The sequence below is a fragment of the Oryctolagus cuniculus genome, chromosome 6 (genome assembly GCF_964237555.1).
Source record: "Oryctolagus cuniculus chromosome 6, mOryCun1.1, whole genome shotgun sequence".
NCBI lineage: Eukaryota > Metazoa > Chordata > Mammalia > Lagomorpha > Leporidae > Oryctolagus > Oryctolagus cuniculus.
This window is the reverse complement of record NC_091437.1, coordinates 34,727,862-34,748,263: the sequence shown is the minus strand read 5'-3', so window position 1 is coordinate 34,748,263 and position 20,402 is coordinate 34,727,862. Positions and strand designations below refer to the sequence as shown.

General features: G+C 42.7%; 1 protein-coding gene across 3 annotated transcripts in view; it reads right to left on the bottom strand.

The window, feature by feature from the left end:
- Nucleotides 1-16,979, bottom strand: part of STK32A (serine/threonine kinase 32A) — a 139,255-nt gene extending 122,276 nt beyond the window's left edge. The window contains exons 1-2 of one of the 3 annotated variants that reach the window (XM_008255186.4): nucleotides 16,559-16,979; nucleotides 11,945-12,092 (exon numbers count right to left, since the gene is read on the bottom strand). In XM_008255186.4, coding sequence (XP_008253408.1) covers nucleotides 11,945-11,996 — 52 coding nt within the window. In that variant the 5' untranslated portion in view covers nucleotides 11,997-12,092; nucleotides 16,559-16,979. Of the gene's footprint in view, nucleotides 1-11,944; nucleotides 12,093-16,068 lie in introns of those variants that run through there. The other 2 variants (XM_051843477.2, XM_008255190.4) reach the window with 2 other exon arrangements.
- Nucleotides 16,980-20,402: the final 3,423 nt, after the last annotated feature.

Here is a 20,402-nt window from a genome sequence, read left to right as displayed (position 1 = left end):
AAACAAGAAGCATGGATTAAAATGCAGAGGGTAGGAGGGATGAAGGATGCCACAATGGAGATGGGGTACAAAAGGAGGCACCCAAATTATCAGCAGTAGTTATGTATGGTCTGACATATTAAATGTCATTTTTTTGCTCTGGGTTTAAATATTTTAAGCTTTCTATATATAGAAATATTTTATTTTATTTATTTTATTTTACATATATTACTTTTACAATTATGACACTTGCTTTTCAATACACATTTAGACACACATTTCCCAAGAACAGCTGTAATGAAGTTTTCTTTACATTAACCACATACACAGATGTTATCTACAGGGAACGTTGGGACTATGTCTTCAGTGGGAGCCCACTGACGAAAGCAGCTGGGCCATTTCTATTTACTGATTAGGAACTAAGACTCCAACAGAAACCCTCTGATACTTCAGTCAAGCCCCAGGGAAGAGCATCTTTTCTGGTTATACCCTGGACAGAAAACGAAGTAGGTGTTAAAGTGGCAATGCCTTTAATGTTTCATAGGAGTAAATAAAAATCATCCCACAAACGTATAATACCAATTAAGTTGACCTATCATAAGTTCAAGGGTGAACAATGATGAAGAGGATGAAAATGAGGATGAGGATGATGACAGTGTTGTGGAAATTTATTGTGAAGGACTTGGAAGGAAGGTATCGAAATTGTTCTTGAATCAAAATGAGTAGAAAAAGACAAGGAAAGCTCAGGAGTGGTGCTGAATGTGTTGATGAACTCCAGGGACGAAAAGGCGTTTCTTACAGAACTGCCAACTGGGTAATAACGCAGTCTGGTAGCTCCTCATATGAGTTGCAGCAAAAGTGAAGATGAATGGCATTTTGAAATGAAATTACTCACTACCTGACAGCTGGAGTCAGACCTTGGTACATCACAGGTGTTACATAAATTCCTGGTGAAGAGCAATTCTCTATACTTATTTAATTTTGTATATTCATTTTGGCTGGCCACCCTGTGAGGATACCTATCCCTGAAATAAATGGGATTATTTTATATCAAGATTCAGGATCGACCCATGTGCCTGCCTGATTTCAGGTCAGCGGCTTAATCTTTCTTTCTATGCCTTAGACCCAGTCCTTTCATGTTCAAGTTGAGATTAATCTGATACTAAAATGCATTACGGTTATTTAATGTTTCTATACCACCTCTAACAAGAATGTTATTGGGTGTTGAATGCATTCTTCCCATCATCTCCTTGTCAACCAAACCCCCTGAGGTACCTGGTATCTGAATGTGGAGGTAGGAGTGGGAAGAGCCTGAGAGACCGTCTCTAGCTCTCCACCCACAGACAAATGGCAGCCAGAGGTGATGAGCTCTCGGGGGGAATGTCATAGGGCACTCACATAGTGACTATGCCTAAACAGGTCACCAGCCCTTCGGCACACACACTTATCCATCTCAGGAAAATGCCATAACCATCAACCAGAAAACTCAAGCAAAAAGCTGAGATTCAGCCACTCCTTTTGTCCATTCCCTCTTATCTAATTTTCAAACCATCAATAAGTTATTTTATACTGAAAGTAGATGCTAAATAAACTCTCAGGTTTCCATCTTCACTGTGACTCTATTAGCCCAGGCACTATCATCTTTCCGTTACATGAAAATGAGAGTTCTAATGAAAATGGGTTATCATTGATTTTTTCTAGTGTACCTACATAAATAAGTTCTCCACAAAAGTGCTTATTAAACATTATAATAATATATTGCCATTTCACAGATCAGAAAATCCTGTTTCTCTCCATATCCCTTAAAAAGAAAGAGAGAAAGAGAAAGAAAGAAAGGGAGGGAGGGAGGGAGGGAGGCAGGGAAGATAAAAGTGAAACCTAAATTTGGTGGCTTTGATTTTTATTAACCAAGTAAAGGAATTGAAAACTATGATTTTGATAATAATAATAGCAGCTAACATTTATAGAGCAATTACTCTGTGCCAGCCACTGAGTACTTTACACAGATAATTCAGATAATAACACTAATAATACCTCTCTTCATTCCCACATAAGCTATATGAGGTAGACACTATCACTAGCCTCACTTTCAAGATGAGAAAACAGGATTAGAGAGGACAGTCACTTACCTAAGTTCTCACTAAAATTTACATATATATATTTATATATATTAAATATATAATTTATATAAATATATAATATATATATGTATTTCTGAAATTCTTAGGTATAACACACACACAAAGCAAGAAAGAGCATTGTCTTGGAATGAAAAATTTTAATAGGTTGAAGTTTGTGAAAAACTCACTAATTGTCCTCATTTTTCTGTGCTACCAGAGACTAAGAAAACATCACAAGTTGGCACTCATCTACAGTGTCTGGGAACTTGTGCGCTAACTTGTAACTCCCTGACACAATGGTGCTGGTGAAGACTGAAGGTCAGTTCCAGGGTATATCACTTCTTATCCACTGAGGAAGAAGTACCGAACTGGCTCACCACACCAGATGGCTAGCAGTAAATGGTTGCCACTGATAGATGGGGAGCTTGGCGAGCTCTTTAAGAGCGTAACTGGAACTGCCCAGAGAAGTGGCCTCCAAGGCCAACTGATGGCAGCTATTTGCACTGTTAGCACTTCCTTTTCATGAAACAGGGCCCCAGGAGGTCCAGCATTGACTGGCATCACCATTGGTGCCAAGTCTCAGCAGTGGACATCAACAGCTGTTCCTTTCGGCTGCCTGGGCCCCCATTCAGAAAGTCAGAAATACAGTGACAACTGCTGTACAACAAACTGTAAAGTAGAACAGTGAGGCAAGATGAGGGGATCAACAGAAACATTCACCAGTTGTTGGACTCCTTTCTGTTGAGTAAATGCCCTTTAATAGGAAGCGCGTTCTGACTAATCACATTTCAAATGCATTGCTTAAGGTAGGTAACCATCTAACTGAATCCAGGTTCCATCCTATCAAGTAATACATGTTACACAAATGACATATTTTAACCTCCAAAACACAAGATTTACTGGTCCAAGTAATTCCATTAGCTAATATGAATCAACCAAAAGAATGTCAGTGAAGGGGGAGCATATTAAACATTTACAGAGAACAGATCCCAGTCCCCTTGCCCAGTCTATTTGGTTTAAGGCCAGAGGATTATGAATGGATATGAATGGATATCAGAAAGACTCCCAGAACATGTAAACAAGCATCTGCAAGATACTTTCACACAAGATTCAGCGTGGACCAAATCTAACCCATCATCTATTTTTGTATGGTTCATAAACTAATAATTTTTTCATTTTTAAGTGATTGCAAAAGATCAGAAGAATTAATATTGGATAACAAGTCAAAAATATTTGAAATTCAACTTTCAATATCCATAAAGTTTTATTGTCTGTGTCTGCTTTCATGCTACAATGGCAGAGAAGTCATGAGACGCACTGTCCATATTGCCCAAAAAGTGTAAAATACGTATCGTCAGGCTCACCACAGAAGTTTGTCAACTCCTTTTTAAAAATTTTTCACAAAATTGGGGCCAGCACGGTGTTAAGCTGCTGCCTGAAGTGCCAGCATCCGATATGGGTGCCAGTTTGAGACCTGGCTACTCCACTCCTGATCTAATGTGCCTGGGGAAGCAGCACAGGAGGACCCAAGTGCAGGGGCACCCTTATGGGAGACCTGGATGAAGCTCCTGGTTCCCCATTTCAACTTAGTCCAGCCCTGGCCATTACGGTCATCTGGGGAGTGAAGCAACAGATGGAAGATTTCTCTCTGCCTCTGCCTCTCCCTCTCTGTAACCCCACCTACCAAATAAATAAATCTTTAAAAAAATCTCACAAATACCCAAAGACATGGGCTACCCAAGTTTTAATTTTACCATAAATATACTTCCAGAAAGGAAAGAAGAAATAATTCAAAAATGAAAAAGAAACCCTGTGCAAGGCTAATGAATTCCAAATGTAAAACCATGAATTTTCCAGTCCTTTTGCCATGGAAACTGAACTTAATGTCCTATTTTAGCAAGAATATTACTCCATCATTGGCCTTTTAATGTCTGTGTTTGCAAATAAAACTTTCATGGATCATCATAAAAGTTGAAATCCGTATTTAATTCATGGGACCCGAATTCATGAGCTGAGGGCTAACATTGGTTAGTATAATAAGTTTACATCTACAAAGACATAACTGTTGGCTCCCTGAAGGCCATCACATCTATTCTCATTGATGATAGCAGGCTTGGGGTGATAACCAAAGTGTATGAATATTGACATGGGCTTGGCTTACAAATTTATTTTTTCAACATTGGTAGTTCCAAGGTTTGGATAAAATAAAAAGTTACTGTAACCTAACGTAATAGTTAACAACTAGTTCACTAGTTCCTAGTTTATTCATAATAATTAGAATGATCTTGATTTAAAAATAATAAGGATGCAGTGAGTTTTCACAAAATTTAACTCCAACTTAATTACAAACATCCTGCCCCTCTCCCCAAATTAAACTGAGCTATCTAGTGTTTTACTCATTTATCTGAGTAATATGTATTGTCTTCCATCAATACCGTTTTAGAACACTTTGTAGAAAAGCATAAATCACTCTTTATCATGTAATATGGAAATTATATTATTGTATATCACATAAGTTCTACTACAAGTATCTCAAATATGAAAATCTGTTGCCAATAAACCAGCAGAGAACATCAATGGTAAGAAAAGACATTTGTAATAGAAAAAGAGTGGATATGATCATAACCTTTTATTTCCCAAATTGAGATCCACAAAATATTACGTACCGTGAGGTATTAAAATATTTCTCACAAAATGTCTTTCCTTTTAAACAAGCACGCCCAATCTGAGATTGAGATCTTCACGTTTAAAGTCCTTTCAGCTCAGACTGCACATGAACACTGTGAGTCTCTCAAGGGAAGTTGTCACTTTCCTGAATTTGTTTGAGTAGATTCTCCTAAACTACTAGCTGGGTCTTTGAGGTCTGTTATCTTGGCTCTAAGTTTGCTTGCCTCTGACTTTTGCAATTATTTTACCTAGAGAAATGAAGCCCTTACAACTTAAAATATTACCAAAAGTGATTGAACTTCAGGTTATTTATGCTCTAACTAAAAGCTGGGCTGTCCAAGATGACTTAAAATTATAAGAAGCCATTTCTCACTACAGAATTACTCCTTCAACTTTTTCAATCATCTTAATGCAAAACAATAAATGTTATATAAGATCACAAAAGTCAAAAGTCTGATGGGAAAAGTCTGAGATTCGCTTGCCTGCAGATTGGGTACAAATATTCAATGCATGGACATTAAAATAAAGGATTTTCTCAAAGTCATTCATAGCTGGACTCAATTCAATACCCTCTCATTTCTTTTGGATTACAAATCTGTGGCCAATTTTCTGGGCTCAACATTTTCAAAGATCCATTTCTTCTGTCACTGAAGATGTTGAAAACTGGAAACTGCCACATATCCTAGGAGACCAGGGTTGCCAAATGAATTAGAACACTGAGTTTTCAACAAGTTCAAAGAATAATGCAATAATTGAGCTCTTTCTGCAAACTCGGGGCATTGATGAACTCTTTGGAGCAGCTTTTTAACCTAAAGCCAGCTTGTTTTAGCTGCAATATTTAAAAAATATTGTACCTTGGCTCACTTAAATCGAATTTCTCACTTCTACATTTTTTGCAGTTGTTTGGAAACACCTCTTTACTCACAATGACTGTAAGGCCTTCGCCAATGGCCTGGATCCTGAATTGTAAACAAGTCCAGTTTCACTTGTTATTACGGATTTTTTTTTCCCATTAAGCCTAAGGTTTCAGTGATTGTACTTTTAAAATGTTGATGGGTGAAATGGTCATTTCTCCATTCAATTATTGCTGATAGCCATTGTGTATATTCCCACAAAACTGCAGTCTTTTTGCTTTTTACTTCTTAAACTTCTTATTTGGTGAAGTATTATGCCTTTTTACATTAATGTAAATTTAAAATATGTTATCTCAAAAACTAAAAAAGAAGGAAGGAGGGTGAGAGGGTGGAAGGGAATATTATTATGTTCTTAGACTTGTGTGTATAAATCATATTGAATCTGTTAGAAATTAATTAAAAACATAAAATATGAAAATGTCAATTTTTTTAAAAAATAAAAATGAAACAGAGAAGCAAAAAGTAAAACAAAACCAACCACTGGCTACAGATAGAGGAAAGAGATACAAAGAAAAAAGTTATAAACATTAAAAACAAGTCTTGGGGCAGATGTTGTGGTACATCAGGTTAAGCCACTGCTTGGGATGCCGGCATACCGCACTGGAGCTTCAGTTTTAGTCCCTGGTGTTCTGCGTCTAATCCAGCTCCCTGCTAATGCACCTGGGAAAGCAGCCCTGAATGAGCCAACTCCCTGCCACCTATGTGGCAGACCCAGATGGAGTTCCAGGCTCAAGGCTTCAGTCTTGCCCAGCTCAGGCTGTGTGGCCATTTGGGGGAGTGAACGTTTGGGAAGTGAACCAGTGGATAGATCTCTTTCTGTCTCCTCCTCTTGTCATTCTACCTTTCCAATAAATAAACTATTTACTGAAGAAATAAGTATCACTTGCACTCCTTTTCTTTCAGGAAACTCCCAGTGTGTATCTGAATCATTAATTACCTCTGAGAATATGCACAATAGTTATTAATGAGGGCGATTTTCACTGTGTCTGTTGATCAAATGGTATTATTTTAATAGTCTAGAGTTCCAATTAGAAAAAGTCAAGTTCATTGATTTTTCACCCCAGATTAAACTGCAATCACCTCAGAGTACATAAAAGAGGAACTAAGTGACAGTGTGCTTTTGTGTGATCACTGTGGTACACTGGTGAGGCTGCTGCCTGTGAAGCTGGCATCCCATGGAAGAGTGCTGGTTTGAGTCCCACCTGCTCTGCTTCCTATCCAGCTCCCTGCTAATGCACCTAGAAAAACAGTGAAAGGCGGCCCAAATGCTTGGACTCCTGCCACACATGTGAGACACTAGGATGTTACAGCCATCTTGGGACTGAACCAGCAGATGAAGGAGTCTCTTCTCTCTCCCTTTCCCCGTCTCTCTGTTTGTCACTCTGACTTCCAAATACATACATATATACATACATACATAAATCTTTAAAAATAACTTGGCTTCTTTTGATGGGTTTTCACTTAGAGTTTCACAGAATTCCTAATATCGGCCATTCTCTCAATCCACTTCAATGAATAGAAATAAGAATAGATTTTATTGGTTATAACATCTATAGAGTCGCACATAGTCAACTCTGTTTCTTTCAGAAATTGAAGTACACACGCGTATGATGTAATGAAGTTTCAGTCAATGACAGGCTGCTCAGCTAACAGAATGCATGTAGAGGGTGGCCCCATAAGATAACGGTGCCTAGTGATGGTGCGTCCAAGTTCGTGTGAGTATACGTTATGATGTTCACCCAGTGATGAAATCACCTAACTGGTGGAATTGACTCTGGTGTCTGATGATGGTTGCCCAGCCTGCGTCCCCTTTCTCCACTCTCATAGAAACACAGATCATCAGTGTGTGGTAAGATTGAGACTTGAACCTGTGACTGCCTTTTCAATATCAGAGCTCATGCTCCTAGCCCATCATTCTCCCATGACCAAAACACATAATATAATTAGATAGAATGTAGTATATAGTATGTCAGAAATTACACAAAAAGAATTACTATATGATTGAGTGATTCTATACCCAAAGAATTGAAAAGGACTTGAAAAGACATTTGTAAACCAATTTTTATGTCAGCATTTTTCACCATAGCCAAAAAGTAGAAACAATTACATGTTCATCAGCTAGTGAAAGGATAAAGAAGATACGGGCCATACATGCAATGGAATTTTATTCAACCTTAAAAAGAAGGAAATTCTGGCACTAGCTACAATATGGGTGAAATTTGAAGACATTATGCTAAGTGAAAGAAGCCAGATACAAAAGGACAAATTTCAATTGCATAAATTACTTAGAATAGGCAAATTCAAAGAGAAATAAGGCCATATCATGATTACCAGGGATGGGGGCAGTAGAGAATGGGAAATGTGTGGTTTATTGAGTATGAGGCTTCAGTTGGGAAGATAACAAAAGCTGTGGAGATGATCAGTGATAATGCTGCTGCAGAAGGTGTGATTGTACTTAACACCACAGACCTGTACAGTCAAAAAGAGCTAAATAGTCCACTTTGTTATCTGTATTTTACTACAATAAAGAAAATACTTAGAATTTAGATTTGCACTAAAAAATGCTAAAGCCACAAAACAAAGTCATGCCATTTGAAATCCAGTATGTAAAAGATGATTTAGTGATCGAATTAGGCAATCTTATTCAGTCACCAGCACAGTTCAGGTTATACTTTATTTGCCTAAATCACAATTAATAACTCATAGAATGACTCCTTGTAGATCAGTTGTCAGATGGAACACCATGGAATATAAGTGTCAGGATGAATTCTAGCAAGAACAGCCTATCACTAGGGATAGTCAATAACAGCTTATCTTATTCCTTAATTATTATAAATTCCTTAATTTTCATGAGAAAAAAAAAACCTTAACATATTACTTGTGAAACTGATTAAATTTTCTTCTCAAAGATATATATTGCAAATATTAAACAATTTGAAGCAAACAGTAACTGCTTTTTCATCACATATTGGACTTCTTTTCAGCAATATTTTTAAAGTAATTAAATTGACTCATTTTTTGTGCCCTAGATTCTGTCCCAGTTTGATTATTTATACAAAATTATGAGTATCAAAAATTATACAGGCCCTACTATTTTTTGATTACTCAGTACTTTTTGTTGTGCTTTTCTTGGCCAGAAGCTTTACAGCAATTAAATAAAATTTTACTTTGTGCTTGATCTAGAACTACGCGAGGAGCCAAATAAACTCTACAAGATTAACGGAACTATTTTGTAAAAAGTAGATTCCCCAGAAAGGCATGATTTTCGTCCCAAAATCTCAGTGATCTCATAAGAAATAAGGCAATATTGCCATGAAAATAGTCCATTTGAAACACTGTCATCACTGGAGAACATTACAACATAGGGAAATATTTATTCTTCATTTGTTCATTCTTTAGACTTGCATTTCCTGTTACTGCACTAGTCTTACGTCTCTGCATCGCTCCCTTCTCATCTTTCAGGCCTCAGTCCAAAAATCACCTCCTCATAAAGGCCAACCCCGACCATACCTTTTCAAAGGTGCCCTTCCCACCATCATTCAGACTCATTTCCTTGGTGGCACTTTTAATATACTCTAAATTTAATTGGTTTATGTATCCATTTACATATTTATTATCTGCTTTCTCCATCTGAACATGGGATTCACAAGGACGGAGCAGGGACCAGCTTTTTCCTCCTGTTCCTCAGATCTAGTAGAGAGAGAGGCTTAGAGTAGATGGACTTGCGCTCCTACTTCTTGCAGCATTGCAATGGTGTGAGTAAATGGACTGAGAGCCTAGCCCCTCTGGGGAGTGCAGACAGGTTGCTGTGCTCAGCTATTGCTGTTAAGGGTGGTGCAGTAGGCTTGGCTCACTGTACTTGGGGTGTGGACAACAGAACGGTGGTGACTTAGAGGTGCTGGGAAAGACTTGCCTAGTCCTGAAGCCTAACTCTTAAAGCTAGCTTTTACAGACTCCCTTACAGGCAGTTTTGACATGGTACTTGATTTCCCATTTGTCACAGTCCCTTGGATGTGTAGCTTTCTTGGGCACCCATGAGAAAAAGGCCTGGCTAAGTCAAAAAGGATTTAAGCAGGTAAAAGACCACCCTAAAACCTTCAAATGACACACATCCCTAGAAAATTACATCCATGAAGCTGACCTCTCCTTTCTACTCTGCTCTCTGAAGGCCAACCTCATGTGTGAACATTATCTCTGAATCCGTAGACAGCCCATAAAACCCAAGCAGTAAAAATCATGCCTAAATGTCTTTCCATTTTAGAGATGGAAAGATCAAGTCACACCCACTGATCTCCAGATCCTTGCTTTTACTGCTCGATAAACCAAAGCCAACATAAATAGCAACAGAAGAGAAAATTGTCTTAAGGCCCTTTCCCAGCAGTCTCGCTTCAAGTTTCCTGGGTACTGTGTTGAGTAGGTAGTAAGGGTAGGCCTCAAACTTGAGTGAACAGCTGGAAGCAAAGCATCCTGAATAATCCCATGGTTTGCTCTTAAAAGGGTCTCTCTCCAAAGATTCAAAACTAAGATTGTGTTCCCCAACCACAGAGAACAGTTATCCACAACACATTGCTACTTTTATCCAGCTTAGACAATGTTTAGACATTTCATTGCCACCCAAGACAACAAACAGAATTTCCCAGTCTCCCTTGTCACTAGGTAAATACATGTGAGTCAGAGTGACAAGTCAGATCAAATCCTTAAAAGAAATGGGCATACTCTGCCCTATTTTTGCTCCTTTCTCATTGGCTGGTATTTGGATGCCAGGGAGCCATGCTGAGGAAGGAGAGCAAGGATTCTACCCTAGGAAAAACAAGCTAGGGAGAGCCAGGATCCCTAACCCCATATAGTCACATATCACCTGGATTACCTATGTCTGGACTGTTCCGTGAGAAAGAAAAGTCCATCCACTGTTATTTATAGTTTGTGCTTCAGCAATAAAACTCACATTCTCAAACAACAAATTTTCCTTGATGATTTAGAAATTACCTTATAATTTTTCAGAATGGCTGTGGAGTTCAAAGTCATAAACATTTTTGAGCAGGAAGGGTCCTTAAAAGCCACCCAATCGTTTCACCTTATTGTTGGAATTGGATATAAAATGAGCAAATAATTTCTCGAGTCTCACAGGCGGTTGGTAGCAGGCCTGGGGTTAGATCTCCTGTATTTCAGTCCATGTTTTTCCTTTGTGGTCCAGTGAGCAGCAATCTCTGGAAATTACTCCAGGCGTTCCCTCCCAGAGGCCTGGACAACTCACTATCTGGGACTCCAATGCTCCTTTTTCCCAGGCAACTATAAGAAGCGGCCTTCCTGCAGACCCCAACAAGGCTGCACAAAGGAAGAAAGTGCAACCTGGGAGGCCCAGCCTGGTTCCAGCGTGCTCACTGGAGGACGAGGTCTCAAGTCTTTACTTCTTGATTTGCTGAACCTGGCATTGAAACACTTTCTTTTTTTTAAAATAAGAGATTCCTTTTCCTATGACCTATCATTGCAGAATCTGCCTAGGCCACTGAGACACAGCATCTAGAAGTTAAGAGGGCAGCTATCTTGTATAACTCCATTCTCAAATATTATGAGTATTGATTATCATGCACACGCTACTACAAGGCATTTTACACAACAGTTAGCAGTGGGGCTAACTTCAGCTGACAAGGGGACGCTACAGGGAATAACAAATCACCTAACCATCCGCCATGTTCCCAAGCACAAATCCCTTTGGACAAAGAAGGACGCTGGCATAGTCATGATTAAGAAAGCAAGCAAAGGCCGGTGCCCTGGCTCAGTAGGCTAATCCTCCGCCTGCGGCGGCGTCACCCGGGTTCTAGTCCCGGTCGGGGTGCCGGATTCTGTCCCGGTTGCTCCTCTTCCAGGCCAGCTCTCTGCTGTGGCCCGGGAAGGCAGTGGAGGATGGCCCTAGTCCTTGGGCCCTGCACCCCATGGGAGACCAGGAGAAGCACCTGGCTTCGTAGTGGCCATTTGGGGTGAACCAATGGAAAAGGAAGACCTTTCTCTCTGTCTCTCTCTCTCTCACTGTCTAACTCCGCCTATCAAAAAAAAAAAAAAAAAAAAAAGCCAAAGTCCTACAGAAAGTAGAAGATAAAATCCAGCTATTAGTGTACAAAGCCCCTGGCTTACCCTTGCACATCTACCTTTTTCTTTCAAGGCCCTGAGGACCACCCTTGCATTTCCCTTCCTTCTGAACTAGGACTTCATACTCCAATTTCACAAAGTTCTATTTTTCACATACCACTATCCTACACTTCTTACCGTCTTCATTTTCATCAAACACTGGTGGTTTGCTTGAAGTGTTGGCTCCCATGGTCAAGTCTGTTTGGGCCTGGTTCTTCCAGTTACATTATCTTGGCAGCAAAACTCATCTTCACTCAGAACAGGTCCTGAAGCTTGGCCTGGGTATCTAGGAAAGAAGAAATGGTGTCCTTATATCCCGGTATATTCCAGGAGTCCTATGTACAGACTGTGATCTCAATACTAATCTAATCTTTATGACTGCAATGGAAATTTTTGATCCTGAAAAGAATGATTTCAGGGAAAATAAAACATCAAGGCCAGCACCGCGGCTCACTAGGCTAATCCTCTGCCTGCGGTTGCTGGCACTCCGGCTTCTAGTCCCAGTTGGGGCACCAGGTACTAGTCCCGGTTGCTTTTCTTCCAGTCCAGCTCTCTGCTGTGGCCTGGGAAGGCAGTAGAGGATGGCCCAAGTGCTTGGGCCCTGCACCCGCATGGGAGACCGGGAGGAAGCACCAGCTCCTGGCTTCGGATCAGCGCAGCGCCAGCCGTGGCAGCCATTGAGGGAGTGAACCAATGGAAGGAAGACCTTTCTCTCTGTCTCTCTCTCACTGTCTATAACTCTACCTGTCAAATTAAAAAAAGAAGAAAATTATTTTTTAAAAAAATCAATAGGCCAGCGTTGTGTTGTAGTGGGTAAACCACCGCCCGAGGTGCCAGCATCCTATGTGGGCACCAGTTCAAGTCCCAGCTTTTCCACTTCCAATCCAGCTCTCTGCTGTGGCTTGGGAAAGCTGTAGAAGATGGCCCAAGTCCTTGGGCCCCTGCACCCACGTGGGAGACCTAGAAGAACCTCCTGGCTCTTGGCTTTGGATAGGCCCAGCTCTGGCTGTTGTGGCCATTTGGGGAGTGAACCAGAGGAACACTTCTCTCTCTGTAGCTTCCTCTCTCTATAATTCTGCCTCTCAAATCAATAAATTAATTTAAAAAAAATCAAGAGGGGTGGCCAGTGTAGCACGGTGATTAAGCTTCCACTTGAGATAAGAAATGCCATGCTGGAGTGCTGGGTGTATAGTCCTGTCAGCGGGGTTGACCGGGATGGAGTTCCAGGCTCCCAATTTCCGCCTGGCCAGGCTCTGGCTGCTGTTGGCATTTGGAGAGTAAACCAGCAGATGAAAGATTGCTCTTGTATCTCTCTTTCGGTCTTTCCTTCCTTCCCTCCCCCATCACTCTGCCTTTCAAATTGATAAAAGTAAATAAAAATTATAAAAGAGGAACAGAACACATTACATGACTCATCAGTAATAGACCTGTACTTACAAAGTAATAGTAAAACAAAATATTTCTCCAAGAATGAAAAGTTTGAAATGAGGTCAGTATTGCTTTGCTTGACAACTGTAAAATAAAAATAATATTTAATTTTGAATCTCTATTTTTGAGAAAATATGCTAATTTAGAAATTCCTTTTTGTGTGACTAAGGAGAATTTTAATATTTTTGGGTTATAAAGATGCATGTGCTAGCTAGGTGCCACTGTCAAATGAAGAAAGTTCTAGGTTGGGCTTTACCCCACCAGCAAGTTGCTCAGTTTCTCAAAAAGTGCTTCTTTTTTTTTCCCTTCCCCTGAGACTGAAGGTAACAGTAAATGTGACACATTTACAGCTCTATTTCTTTTTAAAATACAGCAGCAAAGAATCTGGCTTTCCTTAAAATGGATAAGGAGAAGTAGCATTCTGGATCTCAGTCCTAAAACTGACACTGATAATGACCTTAGACCAGTTACCTAACCTCTGGCCTTTGGAACAGGGGAAATAACATGGCCTGGCTCAGGAATCACACACTTAGATGCCTGTGAGACCAAGCTGGTAATTCACATGAGCACACCAGATCAGGTACATAACATTACTGCATGGGGAGGAGAATGATGATACTGGCTGCGGCTCGCAGAGGAGACTGACCTCAGATCAAGAGATTGGCACAAGTGGGAACAGGGAACCAGGGGATCAGATCTTCAGATCTCCCTCCCTCTCCACCCCCCAAAAAAGTAAAGGTCTAGATTTTATACCACACAGTATTTTAAAGTTCAGCTTAGCTGTACCGCTTGAGGGAAGTTCATCCTTGAGACTAATAGAGTCCCTAGATATAATGAGTCAATGTTAATACAATTAGCACCATGCCTTGACACCTAATATGCAAAGAATGAATGTGAGAGCCTGCAATTTTGACACTAGTGATACCTCCTTAGCATGTATTTTTTAATAGCTGACACCTGTTGATTAATTGCCTCTTAGACTTTTTACACATGAAGGAAATCAGATTAGAGGTGGAATTGGACAAAATGTCCAAGCTAACATCACTTAAGCATGAGTTATAGAAAAACAACTTGGGAAACCCCTCAGCAAGTGTAGAAGAGAAGTTCATTTTCCTATTAGGAAAAAGTAAAGCCTTCAGTTGGAAGGCAAACTCATTAAGAGAATGCTACTTTTCATACTAAAAGCTAAATCTTGGCAAAGTGCCTTTTGAACTTTAAAAAGAATCATTAAATGGAGAGGAAGGAGTCAGCAATTAGAAAGGGACCAATTACATGGGAGAGGGGAGGGACAGGAGCAGGTGGTAACAGGTGACTGAAGGTCACTCAGGGGGATTATCGGGCTCCAAGACGACCTCAAAGCTCTCTGCAAGCTAAGAAACCCAAACAGGTTCAAGTCCAGTTGACAAGAGAAATAGGAAGAAAATGGGATGCCCATTGTGTTTTATTGTGTGTCGGAGGGAAGTAAGTGGAGTGTCCTTTGTGTTTCATTATTGCATTTAGACTCCAGAACAAGGGAGGGAATTGGAAATCGTGTAAGGAAATAACCATTGATGGCACCGGGGAGAGAGGTTTGGTCCTAAAGGGAGCATTAATTTCCAGGATTTGCACTTGCTAAGACGGCAGATCAGGGCTGCATGCCACTGTTTTACGTTTAAAACCTGAATCCATGTGGCTTTCACATGGCACTAGAGTCCTGCCATTCTTGGATTTTTCTTCACACTTCAGGATTTTCTCAAGTAGTCCATACTCCTGCACCATAAAATGTAATAAGCATGACCTTGCAAGTTATCATATCAGATAGAGACAGAAGCAGGACGATATCACAATTTCCCATGTTTCAGAGTTGCAGCCTGATGCACAGACAATTTCGTTCACCACGGAGCCAGTCGTTTTTAGAGAACAAAATATGTCAACAGGGAAGCACTATTGTGCATGTTTGGGGGAGGGGCAGGCACAGGGACCTGCTACCTGGGGGCTTAACATCTCTACTGCACCTAACACACAACCCAGTGTAGAATTCTTTCTCTTGTCCTCTCTCCATGTGGACAACCAAATTAAAAAGTCGGCCCTCGTATCCAGAAAGAAATCATCTAGGGAGACGGACAATGCATCCTTTCCATTCTGCTGAAGAGCCCAGTAGAACTGTGCGGCTCTCCTGTGCCAAAGCCTTCTCTCTACCTGACATGTAGGGAGTCTGTAGCATAATAAGCATGTCATTTCGAGATGCTGAGAGGATAGCAATCACCAATGGAAATGAAAAGCCTGAACACAGGAAATACCAAAGGAAGAGAATGTGCATTGCAGGAACAGAGGGACTGCCGATTCGATCTCGACCTGGCCAATTACTGAATTACTAGCCACAGAACTAGTTCTGTAATATCAACGTTTCACCTTTGGCCTGTATTTTGGGGGTTGTCAACAGGTGGGCTTCTCAGAGAAACTTAGGCTCCCAAGGGAAAGAGATGTTATCTTCTAGAAGTGCAGAACATAGGGAGGAATGCAATTAGGAGAAGTTGCAACTTCTGATAGACCTACGCAGATTTCATTATCAGAGCATGTGCACAGACAGAACGCATTATTTTGCACTGGGAAACAGACCTTCTTAAACTGCAAAATGTTTTAGAACAAGGGAAAGATAAGAACATGAAAAAGATACCAAATTAGTAACAGTTAAAATTCTTTATATTTTGTCAATGTCGCTTCATTTCCCTGTTAACCTCATGCCAAATGGACTCTTCTTTGGGCACTTCCCAAGGACAGTCGCAGTTAAGAATCCACTATCCGTTTCCACATTTTCACTCTACATGCATGACAAGCGCTTTGAAACTACTCACCTAATTGGCATCACAGAGCTGGTCTGTTTTGCGTCTCGCTGTGTTCACTTCTGGTTGTGAGAGCTGGACATGCTGACCCCTACAGCTCTGATTTCTGCTTTTTAAGCGCTGCCTAGCAGTCCATTGGGCGCATACACCATCCCACCTTTTGTTTTTCTGTGCCAAAATGTTCAAACCCTTTGCCTTGGGGGGGAAATCCTTGTGGAGATGAAGCTAACTGCCAAAGGCAGTCTTTGCTTGTTTCCCAGCCGGTTGAGAGAAACAAACAGAAACAGCTCCACTCACTTCTCTTCACCCAGTAAATATTTCCTGAAGTCTGCGGTGTCCTGCCCAGCCAGTGCGGGGCTGCGGGACAGCTAGGATCGGTCCCAGCCTGCAGCCGCTGGTGTGAGTTCTCTTGACCGGCTGCCTTTGTCTTCTGGCTCCTGACAGTGCCCTAGGTACGCAGGCAGGTTTGATTTTTTAAAAAAATATCTAGACCACGACTCACCTAGTCGAGTTCTTCCTTCCTTCCTCCCGCGAAGCTCAGAAAGGCGAGCAGAAGCTAACCGAACTCTCAGAGCAGGAACACAGCAAGGAAAGGCACTTGCCTGCCCTGGCGCTGCGCAGCGAGCACAGGACTGGGCTGGGCTGCGCTGGGCTGGGCTGGGGCGGGAGGGCACCTGCGGCTGCCGGGGTGGGAGGGATTGGGGGTGGGGGTGAGCCGCTGCTTAGAGCGCGGCTCCCCCGGGGGAGGGAGGCGGGGTGCAGTTTGCCTAGGGGCGTCCACGGTTCGCGACCTCCCCAGAAAGGACGGGACAGTTGCCTGGGGTCCTTATGTCGCCAGCAGCGAAGGCGAAGGCTATGGGCGCGGTTCCGAGCCCCAGGCGGGGCTGCCTTGGCGCCTTGGCTGGATCTGGAGCTCTGGAGCCGCCCGCCGGGTGCGCAGCGCGCCCCAACTTCCCGGACCGGGGCGGGATTCCCCTGAAGTGACCCCTGAAAAGGATCCAGGCAATGGCGCTTGCCGAGGGGCTGCGTGGGGGAGGCGGGTGGCAGGTGCGCATCTGCAGACCTTGGCTGGAGAGCGCTCCCCTGCAAGACTTCCCTCCAGGGACCGGCGGCAAAGCCCAGAGGGCTGTGCTGGCCATTTCAGGGATCCCCACGGGAAAGTCCTATTTTCTCCTTGTATTGCTGGGGAAGACGAGGCCCAGAGACGGCAGATACTTGAGCCGTGTAGCCTAACAGTGGTGGAGAGAACATTTTTGTAAGCCAGGTCTCCCGGCTCCCGGCCCCCAGGTTTCCATGTATCTTCCTTAGGCTCGAATTCTGCATATGGAGGTGGGGGGCCCAGGGATGAAGGCGATCCCCTAGGAAATTCCTATGTGACAGCTCCGTGTTTCAGTCAACGCAACTGAAATAACCTCTTCCTGTTTTGCCTCTAACCCGAGAGTCACCAACCGCAGCCAACAGACTTGGCACATAGGTTGCTTAGGAAATGGGGAGGGTGGGGACATAGGCAGCCCTGGGGCAGGCAGAAATGGACGCCATGGGGGTCCCTGGGGGTGTGCTGCAGGCGGCTTCTGAACAGCTCCACGTGACCCTGTTGCCCAGAAATGCCAGCTCTGGATCGCCAAATCTTCCTGTTCCCAAAGAGAAGCCAAAGGGAGTGGGGGAGTTTTGTCTTCCATCTCCCATTACTTTTCAAACCTTGGCAAGTTTAAAAAAATGTTAGCAACTGTGTGGTCAAACGAAACAGGCATGTGTCTGAACTGTCTCCAGCATTGGCTGTGACCTACCTGAGTGTTTACACAGCCTGCAGGGACCGCAGTATCTTGGTGTGCTGTTTTGAGTACCAGTTCCTACAATGATGACTGATGTGTCTTAAAATCTGGTGGAATCTATAGAGTATCGGTGGTCACCTTACAGTCAAGAGCTCTGTAACGGACTTCTTAGAGGAAGACTTCAGGATAACTCAGTTGTCATCTGCCCCCTTTCCTCTTCTTTCTCTCAGCCATGGGCTCCATTGTTCCCCAGCATTGTATAAGTCGGAGCGACTTTTAACTCCAGCTAAGTCATTTGTTCGTTTTGTATTTGGGGCCTGGAAGAAGAGATTTGCCCAAAGCTGCACAGTGAATTAGTAGCACATCTGGCAGAAACTTGCCTCCCTCCCGTTGCTCTTTCTACAACTTTTGTTTCTAGCTCTAGAAGCCTCTTCAGTTCTGGGTGGTGCAGAGAGCCTTGGAGTTTGGCAGTCTTTCATTCAGATGCCAACACCACCACTTGACAGCTCTGAGATGCTGGCCAAGTCACTTTAAGGCCCTGAACCTCAGTTTTCTGTGTGTGTGTGTGTGTGTGTGTGTGTGTGGCTCTCTGGTACAATGAAGCTTATTCCTCTATCATATGTAGCCTGTCAAACGCAGACCTGTTTGAAAGAGCTGATCATGTTTGACAGTTTTCTTTATTCCTTTGCGCAATGTCTCTTGTTGATATTCTATCCTAGAGAGCTTTTGGAGATAACACAGACTGTAGAAGGCAGGCGGTTGGGAGACTAGGCTATGTGTTTATGGCAATCTCTGGAGCCCCCAAGTGGAGAGGAAAATGAAAGAGTCAACCAGGAAAGAAATGGCCTAGGCAGAAGTACAATACATTTTTTAAGATTTAAAAAGTAAATCATGGCTTCCAACATGAACTTTAATAACGTGCAAATTCAGTCATAGCATTCTCGGCTTGAAAGCCCGCACCAGGTCGGCTGCATTTAGAACCCATGACACATCTCTGCAGCCTGAGACTGAGATCCGCTGGGCTGAGGGGGAGGCTGCAGGGGGCCACTGAGCAGCTCAGGTAGCTCTGCGTGAGGGGCCAGAACCTCAGGAACAGGTGCTGTGCCTTCACAGGTGACCAGGGGTTCTCTCAACAGAGACGAATTTCCGGATCTGGAGAATGTCAGCCTAGAGAAGCACAGTATTTGGGGAACTTTTTTTTTTAAGTTTTATTTATTTGAAAGGCAGAATTACAGAGAGAGAGAGGAGAGAGATAGAGAGAGAGAGAGAGAGATCTTCCACCTGCTAGTTCACTCCCCAAATGGCCACACCAATGGGGGCTGGGCCAGGCAGAAGGCAGGAACCAGGTGCTTCCTCTGGGTCTCCCATATAGGTGCAGGGGCCAAGTTCTTGGATCAAGTTCCACTGCCTTCTCAGGGGCATTAGCAGGAAGCTGGATTGGAAGTGGAGCAGTCAGAGCTTGAATGGGCACCCTGCTATGACACAGCGCCAACCCCAGGAACGCTTTTGAAAGCTTAGTGTGATTGGCATATAGAAAATGTAGTAGGGGATATAGTATAAGGGGATGATCTTGACGAACCAAATACATATGAAAAACCACTTGAGGTTTAAAACGTGATATAAAAAATCAAGTCCTGGCACAATGCCTCTTGCTTAGTAAGTTCTGTGATATTTGTTGAGTCTACAAATATATTTGCTTTGAGAAACTACAAGTACAACCTCCTGAAAAACATCTCTCTCTCAGATATCCTCCTGAAAAAGATCCTCCGTTTTGTTTTCCAAATTCTATTGAATGATGGAAATTTACAATTTCTAAACAGCCTTTACAAATTCTATAACTCAAATTCATTATCTGTTTAATAACCCATTCCTGCAATGTCAATCATTTGTCTACAGTGGGGATGGTGCCATGCCACGAGATGGAGGAACAAAGAGAAACCAGTCCCTGCTCTTGGGGAGCGAGCAGTCTAGCAAATGCACAACACCCGTCACACTGCCTCCACTACTTACCCTGTGAGTTTGGCAAAGTTTGATTGAGAGAGAGGGAAATAATCCCAGAAAGTAACAGGGACATTCAGTTGGTATTGCTCAAAATAAATGATGTACAATGGTGTCAAAATGTTTCCTGATTCATTCTTTTTTTTTTTTTTTTTTGACAGGCAGAGTGGACAGTGAGAGAGAGAGACAGAGAGAAAGGTCTTCCTTTTGCCATTGGTTCACCCTCCAATGGCCGCCGTGGCCGGCGCGCTGTGGCTGGCACACCGCGCTGATCCGATGGCAGGAGCCAGGAGCCAGGTGCTTTTCCTGGTCTCCCATGGGGTGCAGGGCCCAAGCACCTGGGCCATCCTCCACTGCACTCCCTGGCCACAGCAGAGGGCTGGCCTGGAAGAGGGGCAACCGGGACAGAATCCGGCGCCCTGACCGGGACTAGAACCCGGTGTGCCGGCGCCGCTAGGCGGAGGATTAGCCTAGTGAGCCGCGGCGCCGGCCCCCTGATTCATTCTTGTTAGAAAATATTTAACTGAAAAGGAGAGAAAGAAAAGAAAAATGAGTATGAGTGAAAGCACTGAAGAA